Source organism: Nilaparvata lugens, chromosome 8, assembly GCF_014356525.2.
Source record: "Nilaparvata lugens isolate BPH chromosome 8, ASM1435652v1, whole genome shotgun sequence".
NCBI classification, from domain to species: domain Eukaryota; kingdom Metazoa; phylum Arthropoda; class Insecta; order Hemiptera; family Delphacidae; genus Nilaparvata; species Nilaparvata lugens.
In genome coordinates, this window is record NC_052511.1 from 44,267,970 (window position 1) to 44,282,993 (window position 15,024).

General features: G+C 33.3%; 2 protein-coding genes across 3 annotated transcripts in view; both read right to left on the minus strand.

The window, feature by feature from the left end:
- Positions 1 to 3,472: 3,472 nt before the first annotated feature.
- Positions 3,473 to 9,005, minus strand: LOC111053599 (40S ribosomal protein S29). Its single transcript, XM_022340518.2, has 3 exons — positions 8,609 to 9,005; positions 6,001 to 6,100; positions 3,473 to 3,577 (listed from the first exon to the last, which is right to left on the minus strand). The coding sequence occupies exons 1-3, from the start codon at positions 8,668 to 8,670 to the stop codon at positions 3,569 to 3,571; spliced, it is 171 nt and encodes a 56-aa protein (XP_022196210.1). The 5' UTR covers positions 8,671 to 9,005; the 3' UTR covers positions 3,473 to 3,568.
- A 3,376-nt stretch (positions 9,006 to 12,381) lies between these two features.
- The window catches only part of LOC111053598 (nuclear distribution protein nudE-like 1-B), a 34,583-nt gene continuing 31,940 nt past the window's right edge, over positions 12,382 to 15,024 (minus strand). For both annotated transcript variants that reach the window (XR_005572093.1, XM_022340516.2), the window contains one exon: positions 12,382 to 14,383. Coding sequence is in view for 1 of the 2 variants with exons in the window: in XM_022340516.2 (XP_022196208.1) it covers positions 14,320 to 14,383 (64 nt within the window). In the remaining variant the exon portion in view is untranslated. The remainder of the gene's footprint in view (positions 14,384 to 15,024) is intronic.

Below are 15,024 nucleotides of genomic sequence, written 5' to 3' on the forward strand. Positions count from 1 at the left end.
ACGAACTTAACGAACTGAAATTGCCAACCCAGAGGATATAGTTCTTCATCGATTAAGATCATGTTGATCACTCATTCAATGAAGCTGGATTCCCACCAATCAGTATCAGTGAAAATATCTTTCTCATGAGATCTCGTTTGATGGAAATATTACCATTAGCACTTACTCCATTACAGAACTTACTTCAGTGTTACTGATACTTGGGAATCAGTAACACTGATTGACACTGAACAGAACACTGAATCAGTAACATTGAGACCATAATACATAGGCAACTATATAAATACCTAATAAGACACAATATTATAAGTAATGTTCAGTACGGTTTTGTTAAAGGTAGGTCTACTACAGGAGCAATGGATGCCCTTATCAAGGGTATTCTAAAATCATTTGAAAATAAAGAATTTGCTCAAGCAACCTTCTGTGACCTGAGCCGAGCGTTCGATACTGTGAACCATTCTCTACTGCTTAATAAATTGAGTTTCTATGGAGTATGTGGAGTAGATCTCAGTCTATTTGAAGCCTATCTTGTAGGACGTAAGCAAGTTGTATGTGTGGGTAATAGAAGATCAAAATTGGCCCTGTTAAAATTTGGAGTTCCACAGGGCTCGATTCTGGGACCATTGTTGTTTTTGCTAATGATTAATGATCTACCTTCTGGTTTGAAAGGTCATTCTATCCTATATGCTGACGACACAACCTTTTTTAATAATTGTTCCAGCTTACATGATCTTAAAACTTCAACTGATAATACTCTGAAATATGCAGCAGAGTGGTTCGAAGCCAATGGTTTCACACTAAATAAAAGCAAAACTCAATCCATGCTTTTCACTCTCAGAGATGGTTGTGATAAGAATGATCAGGACACGAAAAATATAAAATTTCTAGGTATATTTATTGACAGAAACCTGACTTGGGAGGCTCATATAAACTATGTGTGTACCAAGCTATCTAGAGTAATTTATTTAATCAAACAACTTAAAGCACATGTTCCAGATAATTACCTTAGGTCAGCATACTTTGCTTTCTTCCAGAGCATTGCTACCTATGGCATACTCTTGTGGGGTAACAGTAGTCATATTGAAAAAATCTTGGTATTACAAAAAAGGGTGGTTAGAGAATTAACAAGTTCCGATAGATTAGCTCATGCCAAACCCCTTTTTATTGAGCTCAACATAATGACAATAGTGAATTTTTACATATACATAGTTTTATTACATATTAAAAAGAACATTTCTAACTTAAATCTGAGACTCGATACTCATTCTTATAATACACGAAACTGTGACAGAATTGATGTGCCATACCACCGACTTTCTTAAGCTGCGTACACATATTCGTGCTTCCAACCCGCACCGAGCACGCTCCTCCCTCGTACCGCCCTCGTACCACCATCGAACCACAGTCGCGCCGCCCACGCACCCATCATGAACGTTACGGAAGATGTTAGATCTTCTCGCGTTCCCCGGTCGAACCACTGTTGCTCGCCGGTCGATCATCAATCGCTCTGCTGGAGTGACGTTCGGTTGCGGAGCAGAGCGACAGTCTGTACGCACCTTAAGACAGCCAACAGCTATGATACAATTGGGATAAAATTATTTAATAAACTTCCTACAGATCTCATATCAGAGTCAGATAAAAGATTCAAAAGTAGATTATGCAAATGGCTTCTGTTAAATCCTTTCTATTGTATCAATGAATTCCTTGAAAATGTAATTTCTCTATAGTTACCAGATGTATATTTACACTTGTGCTAGTGAATGTCTTTATATCTTAATAGTACTGTATTGTGACCTGTATTTCAATTTCACCAATTTAAAGCTTTAATGATTGATTATTGACACACATTATTACCTAAAGACTGTTATGTGACATTGTTTTTTCATTATTATTGTATTGTACCTGATATTTGACGTTGTCTGTGTTCCATGAATTTGATGGCAATAAAATTTTATTTATTTAATCCAGTTTCAGCCATTTACATTATAAATACTTCAATCTTCAATGTTATGAGAAACAGAATACCAAAACAATACAGAGTAGAGTATTCCATGGTAACAGCCACTAAAATGTTGAATAATTAAAAGAAATGAAACTTACGATTAACTACAGTGAGATTTACTTAAAACTGTCAGCATTGGTTTTATCCATCAGAGATATGCTGACATTTGAAAGTGAATCTTACTTAGTACATCATGTTACATTTCTTACAACATAGAGAATTTGTCTATTCCCAGTTAATCATTGTTTTAAAATGAACAAGTGGCTGCTACAATATTCAAGTAAGTACCTAGGGTACTTTACAAATAGTTATTTACTATTTTTTATGATTATTTCATCCACTTACCACCTGTAAAAGGGGTATAAGGATATGTCAATTTGTCATTAATCAAACAGTAACATGTTTTCTATCTTCTCAAACCTCCATCTTGAGGTTTGTAAAAATCTTTGTATTCCTCCACTGAGTATGCACATATGGATAGCAGCTCTTTTTTTCAATAAAAATCTGAAGGCTTTACCTGACTTTTCTTTTATGTGAGATGGCAATAAGTTGTACATCCAGATACCTGAACTCCTTACGCCTCGCTCATACATAGTACTACGGTGTGCATCCTGTATTAAATTCATTTGTTTTTTAAAAAACATATTGTTTCCAGAATATATAGGCTAGGAAGTGGGAGAATTCAAAGTTTTTTGAAATAGGGCCTACAACTAGTACTATAAACTAAACATAAATCTATAGTGAGATTATCTTTGGAAATCGTCTATCATTCATAATAATTACTGATACAATCTCCAGTTGAATAATAACTACTAATACCATCTCTAGTTGAATGTGCTTCCGAGTATAATGCGTTTGCAGCCTTGTAATTCTGGGTACAAATAATGCATTTAAACCCATCTTGGACTTTCAGCTTGCTTCAGGCCGACCACTTGATTGAACCATAAAGATACTTTGTGATTATTTGTCTCTGAACCTAATTATGCAATGCAGTGTTGACTTTCTCCTGAGGCCGTGGCATTCTACTTCAAAAGACTGTGGTCAAACTAATTACTGAACCAACTAAGGTTTTGAAGCCTTGTACCTCAAGGTGCAATTCCTTAGCGACGCGACTAGATCACATATTCTATTAATTCATTAGATTTTATTATTATTATGAGATACTAGTTTTAAAAGCAATGTAGTAGCCAACACTTCCAGTTAATCTGCCGCCATAAAACATAAAAATATAATGATTCATTGAATCTAATGTATTTATAGGTTGGTTATGTGCTCTAGTCGCGGCGACTCGTGTCATTGCTAAGGAAAAGCACATTTATAATCATGATTTTAAAACAATATACTGTAATTATGAAAACAAATCCTTGTAATCAGTTACGCATCAATTATCAAATTACAACGTGTATTAAACCATTTTTTACTTTGTGTGGTAAGACTCTCACAATGGGTGATACATAAATGAGGCTTGTAAAAAAAAATAATTATTTAATGAAAACTTTTTTATTTTAAAACATCATTAAGTTTGGTGATATAAAATGAATCAGTTTTCATGGAATGGCCGTACAATTAATCCAACTGAAACAGAAAAAAGAGCAACAGTTAGAAAGCTGTTGAAAAATACGGTAATTCACGATTGAAATCAATCACAAAATAAAAATGGGTTTAGTCGAGTAATAAATTCAGGCAACAGTCTCGGCAAACAGTGGGTCACCATGAGTGTCAGAGGGCATTAGTTCTTATTGCTCTCATTACACGAGAGTCGTCAGATTCTGGTAGCCGACCATCAGATTTAATTAACAAGGCTGGTATCTCACCAAACAGTATCTGGATGTAGGCTAAAAGGAGATCTGTTTCATACAATTTTTGGTCGAAACACTATTAACAGAAATACATGCATTCACCTTCTTCTTCATACATCACCCAAATATGGGTAATGATCCCTGATAACGATTCCTTCATACATGGGATCGATGGCGTCATTTCATAATAGAAAATAAAAACAACATAATATTCTTTATATACATATTTATACAAAACATTCTAAGCTTGTTTAGTATGTATAAAACTGTCGGTTGCTTTCGTAATAAAAAAAGTATCTGGACTACTATGAAACTCGTGTTACATTAGAAATCAGTATTACACCAGTGAGACATCAGGTGTGAGGCCGACCATCCATCACTCCCAGACTCTTGGTGTCCGAGCGAATCACGGGACATTAGAGCTCTTATGGCACAAGGAACTGTGGAAACCAGATATTGGTGTCTCAAATAAAACACCAGCCGGACATCAATCTCTGAAGCCTCAACCAAGGACGCCTCTGATCCCTAGTATAAGCACCATAACAAATAGTAATCGGCGACTTGGGCGGAGTGATGGAGCGTCAAGCCTCATCCCCTTGTAAGTGAAGCTAAACATTTCAATAATTTGAAATTCAATAAAGGGAATGTCTTGATACAATAAACAATTCGAAGCGGAGTTTTCCAATACTTATTGTTATGTGGTTTCTTTTAAATAGGCCTATGGTAACTCAATTTTATATTTTCTTCAAAGACATTTACAGTTAATTTTGCATCAAGATTAATAATACCGGGTGACCCAGAATAACGGGAACATTTGAAAACGCCATAAAACATTAGTGGGAAGGGCAAAAATGATTTTATTCAAATTAATGTTAAGTACAAGACTTGCCATTTGAAAATTATTAATAACATCTATAACTTTTTGTCAATTACTTCTTCAAGATGTCTTCCTCCTGAACGAATACACTCTTTAAATCTGAGTTGAGATTCCTGAACGATTGCTGCAACATTACAGCTGGGATATTGTTAATTTCATTTTGAATTGTCTGTTATGATTCAACCACAGTTATTGGTCAAGTTGTGAAAACGTTTGATTTGAGATAGCTTCACATACAGAAAATCGCAGGTGGACAGATAATGGGACCAGGAAACGCAGATGTTGCAGCGATCAATGAGGAATCGTCAACACAGATTACAAGAGTGTACTCGTTCAGGAGGAAGCCATCTTAAAGAAGTAATTGTCAAAAAATGATAGATGTTATTGATAATTCTGAAATGGCAAGTCTTGAACTTTACATTAGTTTGAAAAAAAATCATTTTTGCCCTTCCCACTGTTTTATGGCGTCTTTTAAAAAAAGTTCCCGTTATTCTGAGTCACTCTGTATTAAATACATTCTTAAAATGTATTATTAGAAGCCTTATTTTATTATTGGTTGTTGAAACAAGTTTTAGATCAATGATCAGTTCAATTTATGTCACATCGGACGTCTGAGGCTCTGCTAAAAAGGCTTTACTGGTGATACCATAAAGTTATCAAAATTAAAAAATAAATAAAAATTACGTTAAAAGTTCAAATTTTTAGATAATTTAAAATTCGGTAAGAGATCAATTCAAGAAATTTTGAGGATACATTCTTCATGGTATTGTTGAACAAAATAATTATTATCGGGAAATATAAATAAAAATAAAAGTATTAAATTTTAAAAAAATAAATAAAAATTACGTTAAAAGTTCAAATTTTTAGATAATTTAAAATTCGGTAAGAGATCAATTCAAGAAATTTTGAGGATACATTCTTCATGGTATTGTTGAAAAAAATAAATTATTATCGGGAAATATAAATAAAAATAAAAGTATTAAATTTTAAAAAAATAAATAAAAATAACCTAACTCAAGTTATTTGAGAATGAAATAACTTTCTATGATATCTTAATTGATATTTTGAGGAATAATTTTGTATTATTCAATCAACAATATCATGAAGAATGTATCCTCAAAATTACATGAATTGATCTCATCGAATTTGATATGATCTGTTCGAAGAATTTCAAATTTAGGCACTCTTAAAAAGTAATAATAGGGGCCTAATAGAAAAAAAATTGAAAATATCACCAGTAAAAAGGGGGTTTTCAGCCGCTCGCATAGCTTCAACATATAATGGCAGCGCCACACTCTGAAGGAAAAACTGTTGAAACATACCTTCTTGAATCCAATTTCGGAGGCATATTCCCTGAAGCACTGACGGCAGAGGTTCAAACTGTATTTCCTAATCAGACCATGTCCGTTGGCGCAAGCGCGGCTGTAAACACAAAAACGCAGTAAGTATATTTGAGAAAAACCATTGGTTTCAGCAAAATTTTATTTGAACTGTAAGTAAATTATTCTTTAGGCCTAAGTAAGCGATTCAGATTCAACTACAAACAATGCTGACAATTCGAAGTGACTCTTACTATAGATCACCCATCACTACCTCAGCCCTGGATTACGGGTGTGTGCACATGAAGAGCGGTCAGGCGTTCCCGAGTTCCAGCAGTCTTAGAAGGGCAGATTTATAAATATATATTATATTTATAGTGAAGTCCACGTTATAATGATAGTATTTGATTAACAATGGCGTTGCTATCCTTGTCCATTATTCAAAAAATCAGATAAATCTATTCTTTTGTAGCTTCGCAACGTCGCCAGATAGTTATCAACAATGTAGAAATATAACTAACAACATATTCAATCTCAATTATAGAAATATTATTAAATACTTGAAAAATATACGGGGTGAGCATAGATTATTAAACACATTTCATAGGTGAATAAAAATAACGAATTTTAACTAATTTCAAATAGTTTAATCTATAACACATGACAAGTTCGACAAATTTCTCCGTGAGCACATTTTTTATAACATAAAATATCTAGACTATATTCAATTTCACGCCAAGCAACGATCTGAAGTGATTTCCTGATTACGGCTTCAATTCATCTATTTCATCTATATTACATAACTTCCTTGCAATGACTAATGTTTTACGGCCATACTCTAAATGAAAACGTCTTTGAACGGTAATGAGCGATAATCTGCTTTTTGTGAAACCACAGAACGCACATTGATAGCTTCCTCCTGACGCTCCATCACCCCATACCACTGAGCCGACTGTGTCACCACCTGTGTTTCTATGAAGGTCATCACAAATTATAGAAGATACACCAATGTTTGCCACAAAAAAGGCACTCTTCTACTATTCGTTATTTTTTTATTCACCTATGAAATGTGTGTTCAATAATTTATGCTCACTCTGTATTTTCTTAACGAATAGGCTATAATTATTTATTATTTTCAAGAATGAACAGTTGTTAGTTTAACATTAGATAGATAAACCGGCATCAGCTATCTCATGTAGAAGGCAGTGGCAAGGCCGGGAATCAGCAATGCTGTTCCTATTTTTCCTTACTACAATTATAAAGTAAGCCTCACTATTTACCTATAACTTTCTAAAGGTACGTTTTCCTTAATACGTAAATTTCTGCAGTCGACGACGTCAAGCATTGTTGACTTTAATATTGTCGAAATTTCAAGTGTGCTAAAACAGCTGATCAAATAACTTTTCATTATTTGACTTTATTATTAAAGAATTAAACATTTCTAGTAATATCAACATATTTTGCCATTTAAAAGTATAAGCACAACCGGCCCATTAAAACATATTTGAACATAATCTTTTAGGTTATGTAGAGAAATTGAACAATCAAAAGTCGATCAAATGTCGACCACCTGTCGTGGTCGACGACGGCATTTACGCACAAAGGAAACCCCAGCTTTAAACCACTCAGTGTGCACACGCCCCACAAGCTACCAGGCTAAGAATTCAATGAATAATGATAAACGAAGCTTTGTTCATTGCAGGCAGTTATACCACTACTATAGTTGCCAATAGCCGTCAACTTTACAATATTGGAAATACTTGACAAACGGTTTCTAGGCGTACAGCATGTCAAGTCGCTGAAAAACATAGATGTAGAGCACATGATACTAAAATTACCTATCTTGAGCGGCACTATTAAAAAAAAAAAAAAAACAAATGCTGCGACGCCGTGTAACTGAGAAGCCTATCAAGTAGCTTTGCTACATGAGTAGGGTAGGCCAATGTGAGTGTGAAGCTGTAAGCAGTGTCGTACCTCACGACGGAATAGCCAATGATTTCTATTGTTTACAGTGTTCAAGCCAAGAGCTGGAGCTATTTCGTCGTGTGATAAACAATGCACAAAATATTTATCCACGATTATTCTTTTCAAAGTTTTTGGAAAGCGGTTATGGGTTTATACGGAATCGGTAAACCAGTCAGTGCCACCCAAAACCCATAACCCTAACCTAATCTTTCAAGTTTCAAGTATCATTTAAATTATTGTTTATGTAATAAAGTTATTGAAACTTTAGAATTATAGCTATGTATTTTAAGGTTAGATTAGATTTTATACCAAATTAAAATATGTTTTTCAACTCTGGAAATTAAGAGGATTATTGTTCTACAGTAGCCTATCAAGTTACAGTATGGTAAATGTATGTAAATCATGCTAATCGTAACAAATTATTCAATAAATATGATTAATACAATTGTATGAAATAATAATTATTGATACAAAAATTTATAAATTAAATTTGTTATAGCCTATTCAACAGATCGAAAATGTGCACGTGTTCAAATGAAACAAGAAACACAAGGTTTAGATCTGCATTGAAGTCGGCGTATTGAAGGAACTTACTAGGCTGTAAATAAAAAAACATCAAGATTTATAAAATTAATAATCTAATTACCACGATCGAGATCCCTGTCCGTATTTCCTGGGGTGAGAATACCAGATATTTTGATGACCCATTGCGACAAGTTTAGTTACGACGTTACGAGAGAACTTCAGCAACGAAGAACGACGACAAAATGGCCGATGCAGATGCAAAATGTTAATTCCGTTCTGTACAGCATAGCCAACATAAACCTTATTTGATACAAATACTACCCTATATTATAATAAAGGAAATTATATTTCAGCTATATTTTTAGATTTGATATTTTTATAAAAGAAATTTTATCCAAAAAAGCAAAAGCTGTGAATTTTTCAATTCTAAATGCGCGGCAAATTCAAATATTCAGATATCAATCAAGTTATATTCCCTTTTATAGCCTACTGTTAATTACGGTAGTATAAACGAAAATTACATGAAAATCTGTTTTCTAACAGGAAACAATGAAGAAAATAAGTAAGGACTTTAAAATTAATAATATATTGGCAAAATAAGTTTCATCCAGTAAACATAATCTCTAATCCCTCTTTTAAAATTTAGGCCTAGAATAATATATAGCTTGAATTTTTTAGAGCTAACACAGTCAATAGACTAATATATAAAGATTGGAATACTAATAGTAATTTACTTTTAAAAAAATTGAAATGAAGAACAGAAGTTAAGGAGCTGAGACATACACAAGGCGTTTCCTCAGTTGAAATAGCACGACAGGTCACAGAGAATACGGTACGGTACCTACATTGAAAATGTATTACAGTAAGAACACAATGTAATACATAGTAAGAATAATGTAATACACAGTAAGAACACAATACGGTAATGTGTCTGTGGACAGGTCAGGAAGCTCTCCAATTGGCAGATTGGGTTTACTTATCCAATATCCAGAGAGCCTGCTGTCCTGATAGTGCCAAATAGTCTGGAAATAAGCAGGTATTGTGAGGTCCAACTAAAGCTGGGTTCACACCAATGTTATTAACAAAATGTTAATAACTTAATCCTTATCGATTCTATATTAGATAGAATGGAACTTGTCAAATACATATTATTATGTTCATCATATGTATGATAAGTTATGTTCAATCTAATAGAATCTATAAGGATACATAATAACTTTGGTGTAAACCCAGCTTTATAATGCTAGTATGAATGGTATCACCATTGATGTTGCTATTAGCAATGCTACTTAGTACCGCTTGTCTATTATCAATCAACAAAAACAGATAAAGTGAGGTCCACGTTATAATAATATGGCAGTGTAGGAAGATAGGAGAAAAGGGTTGCCAGATCTCAGCCTTGCCACCCAAACAGCTGATACTGGTATATCTGATGAATTTAACTGTTCATTATTGTTGAAAATGGTTAATCATATTTTATTTGTCAAGAAAATATATTTTTTAAAGATGTGATAATACATTTTCATGATTGAGATTAAATATTTTGTCAATTAGTTGAATTTCTACATTGTTGATGAAAGATATGGCAACATCGCAATGCGTGAAAGAGATAGTGCAATACCTACTATTAGGTAATAGTAGGTATTGACGATAGACAAAGATAGCAACACCATTGCAAATCACACACTGCCATTATAACGTGTACCTCACTATAGCGCTATAGTACCGTACCGCAACGTATCCAGATCGTTTTTTTAACAATAATGTAAAAATTTAGTTTATTAATGTAGTTTCTATCTCAATTATAGAAATTCCTAATTTGATCATTGGAAAATATAGGTATTTTCTCAGCGAATGAAATATAATTATTTTAAACATAATAACTTTGGTGTAAACCCAGCTGAGAAAAGGTATTATACCTTTGTATAATAGGTATAGCTTCATTGGCATTATTAATTTTTTTTTGTAATTTCTTCGTTAGCATTATCAATTGTATATTAATTCATATACTGACCTGAATTGATACAGAATAAATAAACTGCAACTCACTGCCAACACACAAGGAATCTTATGTTGGCAGTACCAAGTATTACAGTGATGTTATTGATGCACTTAAGTTACAATCAATGTTATTTATATTGTATTGTAAAATATGTATTTGTAATTTTTGGCAATAAAATTCAATTCAATTCAATTCAAACAAGAATAAACAGCTACGGTAATATTACTACATTATACAGTAGGTACTTACCGTATTATTTATTATAATATTACATTTGTAATATTACATCAGCTATGCTCTATAAAAGGCAGAGAATCAGTAACGCTGGTCTCTTATCTTTCTTTCCTGTCATTAAAGGTACCGTAGGTAACGTGGACCTCACTATAAATACCCTATTATTATTTTTAAAGGGACGGATCAGGATTCAAAGAACCCACACGTCAACCGAAGATTATTGTATTCCCAAGTAGTAGACCTATATGTTAGTTAGACAAACCGATACCTGTGTCCCTATACTAACATCCCATTCATCACCTGGTTGCTTGTCACAATCCAGTGTGATATGCTTGGCAGTCTGCTCTTCAGACTGATTAGTCCTCGTGACCTACGTGAATTCCACTCCTGGCTTGGCCTTCTTTGAAGGTCCTTCCGCTGAGGAAGGGGTGGCCAAGTGGCCTCTAGGGCGCCTACTGGCCACCCTTGACCCACATTTGTGCCTGGAGTTTCACCCATCTCTGGTCTCTTGGGTTTTTTCTTTTTGCCCCTCCGAAACTTCGAAGGGTCAAAAGCCTCACCTCTCCCAAGAAGTTTTGCCTAAATGGCCGCCCTTCTTTGAGCAATGGTGAGGTTTGGTCTCTTTACCCACAAACTCGTGACCTATATGAGTTCCACTCCTGGCCTTTTTGTAGGTCCATCCGCTGAGAGAAGAGGGCACGCCAAACTGCCTCTAGGGCGCCCGGCTACCCTCGACTCAGCCTCTTGACCCACATTTGTTCCTGGAGTTTCAACCAACCATCTCTGGCCTTTTGGTTTTTTCATTTAGCCCCTCCGAAACTGCATTGATGGGGCAGATCCCGTGGGTTTGAAGACAAGGTAACTTCTGGAGTTGCCTTGGGGTCCCTTATAGTCGCCTCCTACGACAAGCAGGGAAATGTGGGTCAATTCTGGTTTTCAACACATTCTTGAGTACGATGTTCGACTCAAAGCTCCCCCAACCCACAGGGGGCGGACCTCTCTATAGGCCTACAGAACACCAACTTTCTCACGCGCACGTTATTCCTTCTCTCTGCATGCTCACTGTCCAAAAATAAGCATCAAAACCATCAGGCGAATTTAGACTATAGAGTTCCTTACGGCTTACGCCATCAGCAAAAATGTTAGTGATTAGTCACATTTCTGCCAGTGGCCAGACATTTTCAACTCTAAAATTCTTATGATCACAAATAATGGAAGTATTTGTGATGATATGCTGTAATTTTTCTTTGATTAATAACTCAAAAGAAATTTATCAATTCAATAGGTGATGTTGAGTCTCAAGAGTATGTGACACAGTAGCACTCTACGGGCCAAGAGCAGTGTGTTCAGTACTCATTGGTCTAGATAATAACAAGTGTCAATTTTGCAATTTTCTATCAGAATATGCGATTAAGAATGCTATTAATTCAGTTAAAATTTCATAAATTAACGACTAGCAATCTATTGAAAAAGTGCTAGTTCTCCTTGACACGCTGAGAGAGCCTACAACCAACCAATAGCCCGGACAATGAATAGTAAGCCATCATTGAAGAGGGATTGCTACCTTGTAATATTACCATTCTGCTATATAATAGAACTAAGAATGATACAAACCATGATTGGGTCATTGGGAAGATGATACAATAAACTTCACAGCATCCTTGTTCTAAATTTATTTTTCAATAAATCAATTCTGTAGTAGTAAATTTGCTACATTCTAGTACAATAATAATCAGTTGATGTTCAAGGCATTCTACGTTTCATTCCTGATGAGAATTCATTCACAATTACAATAATTCGAGTCTGCGACACATTTTGTTTCCATTAATAATCTGGGAGTCAAAATCCATTTCAAAAATAAAAGTATTCGTACAATCGTATCAATTTGTATAATAAACCTATTTTTACAGTGTACTGAACAGATTTGATATATTGACAACATATTTAAATCGATGAATCTAATAATTATTAGTATTATTTGATTATTTTCAGATAATAATTTGTAACATAATTATTGAAGATTCTTACACAGCCCATATTTCAACATACAGATAAATACATTATTTTGGAGCGTTTATTACTGGCGCAGATCAACTCAATTTTATAACAGAGAAAATTGATGTTGAAAATCTAATCCTCAAGTCAAAAAGGATTATTTTTTTGAATGATCTTAGATACTCTCGCAATAAATGAAATTTTGGGAAATGTCTTGATTACAACGTTGAGTGTCATTCAAAATACATGGGTAGTTTGGAATACCATTTCAAAGCGTTCTTGTATCATCGAAAAATTTTCAATCTTGGGTATTTCAAACATATTTTTGTGTGTTTATTATTAGAATGATTATGTGTTCTGTAGTTTATTTGTTTAATTGATTATGGTATTAAAGCGTTCATTTCTCAACGAAACAGCTTTTGAAAACAAAATACATATTTGTACAGTAATGGTCACTCAGATTGTCTTTGATTTACAGTAGGGATTTTGAATGTCATTATGTTTTTCATAAAATTACAAAATAAATCTTACAGAAATCAACTACACAAGACTTAATGATAAGCTGCAACCTTTCCTTAATAATTAAAAATAACACAAAATTAAAAAAAAGTAAAGCAAGTTTTAATAGAAATAAAATAAATTAATGAATTATATCAATAAAATTATTGTCAATATTATTTTCCCTGCTATTCACAATCAACTTAAATAGACATTTCTTTGTTTTGAACACTAACACAGAGTATCATTCATCACTGGAAAATAGTCACTAAAATGCTAACCAGTAGCTAAAATGGTATAATATAACTAACAATAATTTTAGAGCTTTTGAAAAATAAATTCCATCAAAAAACATGAGAATACAAAAAATAAAATTACGTTGACACATAATAATTAATACATTGTTTGAGAATTACAGAAATGCAAATCTACAAATTTGGATTTAGTTGTTATTTTTCTTTTAAAAATTGTGATACAGCAAGATTTCAATGTTTGAATTGAACAATTCTGCGTCAATTTACACAACATATCATTAGACAGGTTTCGAGTACAGTGATATAAATTAAATATGTATTTCAAGCAATTTCGTAATGAAATTTACTTTTACACTTGAATAAAATAAAATCAACATCCTTAAAATATCAAGTATACAAATACAAATCAATTATTTAGTTTGAATGAGCAGTATTAATTTCATTGTAAAAATAAATGAAAAATTAATATTCAATAGAATTAGAAATCCATTCAATCCTCGATACAGTAAACTACAAAAGAAACAATTCTATATAGTCTCCATATATTTTGCTTTAGTTTTACAATGAAAAATAATATAAAAATAGAATTATTGAAGCCCACAAAAACGTAAGAAACAAATTACAGAGATCTCAATTCACTATTATTGCTTATCAATTAAATTTAGCTGAACTACACAATAATTGTAGTCGAGTTATACAGAAAATAAAACATTTGAAAAAAATACACTGACATAAATAAATACATATTTACATGAGTTTTATTACAATAAAAAATAAATCTTATAATACTTGCAATAAGAATGTATAGTTTTCATATTATACATTGTAGTAGCTATTATGAATTATGTACTAGGAGCGGTCCAAATTCTGAATGGATGGTGTAGATGTTCCTCTATTCAATCTTCTAGTTCCTCTGCAATGGAAAATAAGAACATTAAGTTCTAAATTACAATACAAAAAATAAGTCAAACAAAAAAGTCTTCAAACATCACATAATGGCATCAGAATAGCTGGAGGAGATTCGATGAACTCAACTATAAAAAATTCGCCTATAGAGTAAATTATATTCTTATTTATAATTATAGACAATTATTGTTCTAATTTGAACAAAATATACAAATGATAACATCATTATGGGTGAGTTTCCAATACCTAAGATTATTTATTAAAATGATATGGAAGTGAAAAAGTGAAAGGTGAATGCTTCCATAAAGAACAGGTCAACTGGTATTCTTAAATATTTTGTAAATCAGTATTTCCAAAACATGCTACAAAATTATAAGGTGCATTCAGTCGTATGCGCCACGAACACGCGAATTTTACTTTTGATCAGCCTATGCTTGTTAATCCTGTATCTTCCTGTTTCTGTACTAATACAGATATAATCAGTGATGAAGGAAAATGCGCTTGTTCGTGGCGCTTGAGGGTGTGATCACATTGAATGCGTGTATGTGCAAGTGCACGCCAGATCATGCAGGAGCCGAGAAAAAGCAAAATTTGAAGTGTCATTGAAACACATTTTGACTTGTCTGTAGCTGCTCACACTGAACACAA

Excerpts from the sequence above, each read along its gene's own strand:
- LOC111053599 (XM_022340518.2), bottom strand. The coding sequence starts at position 8,670 with ATGGGTCATCAAAATATCTGGTATTCTCACCCCAGGAAATACGGACAG. Across the intron at positions 6,101-8,608 it reads GGACAGGGATCTCGATCGTG|CCGCGCTTGCGCCAACGGAC; the intron begins GTAATTAGATTA and ends TTGTGTTTACAG.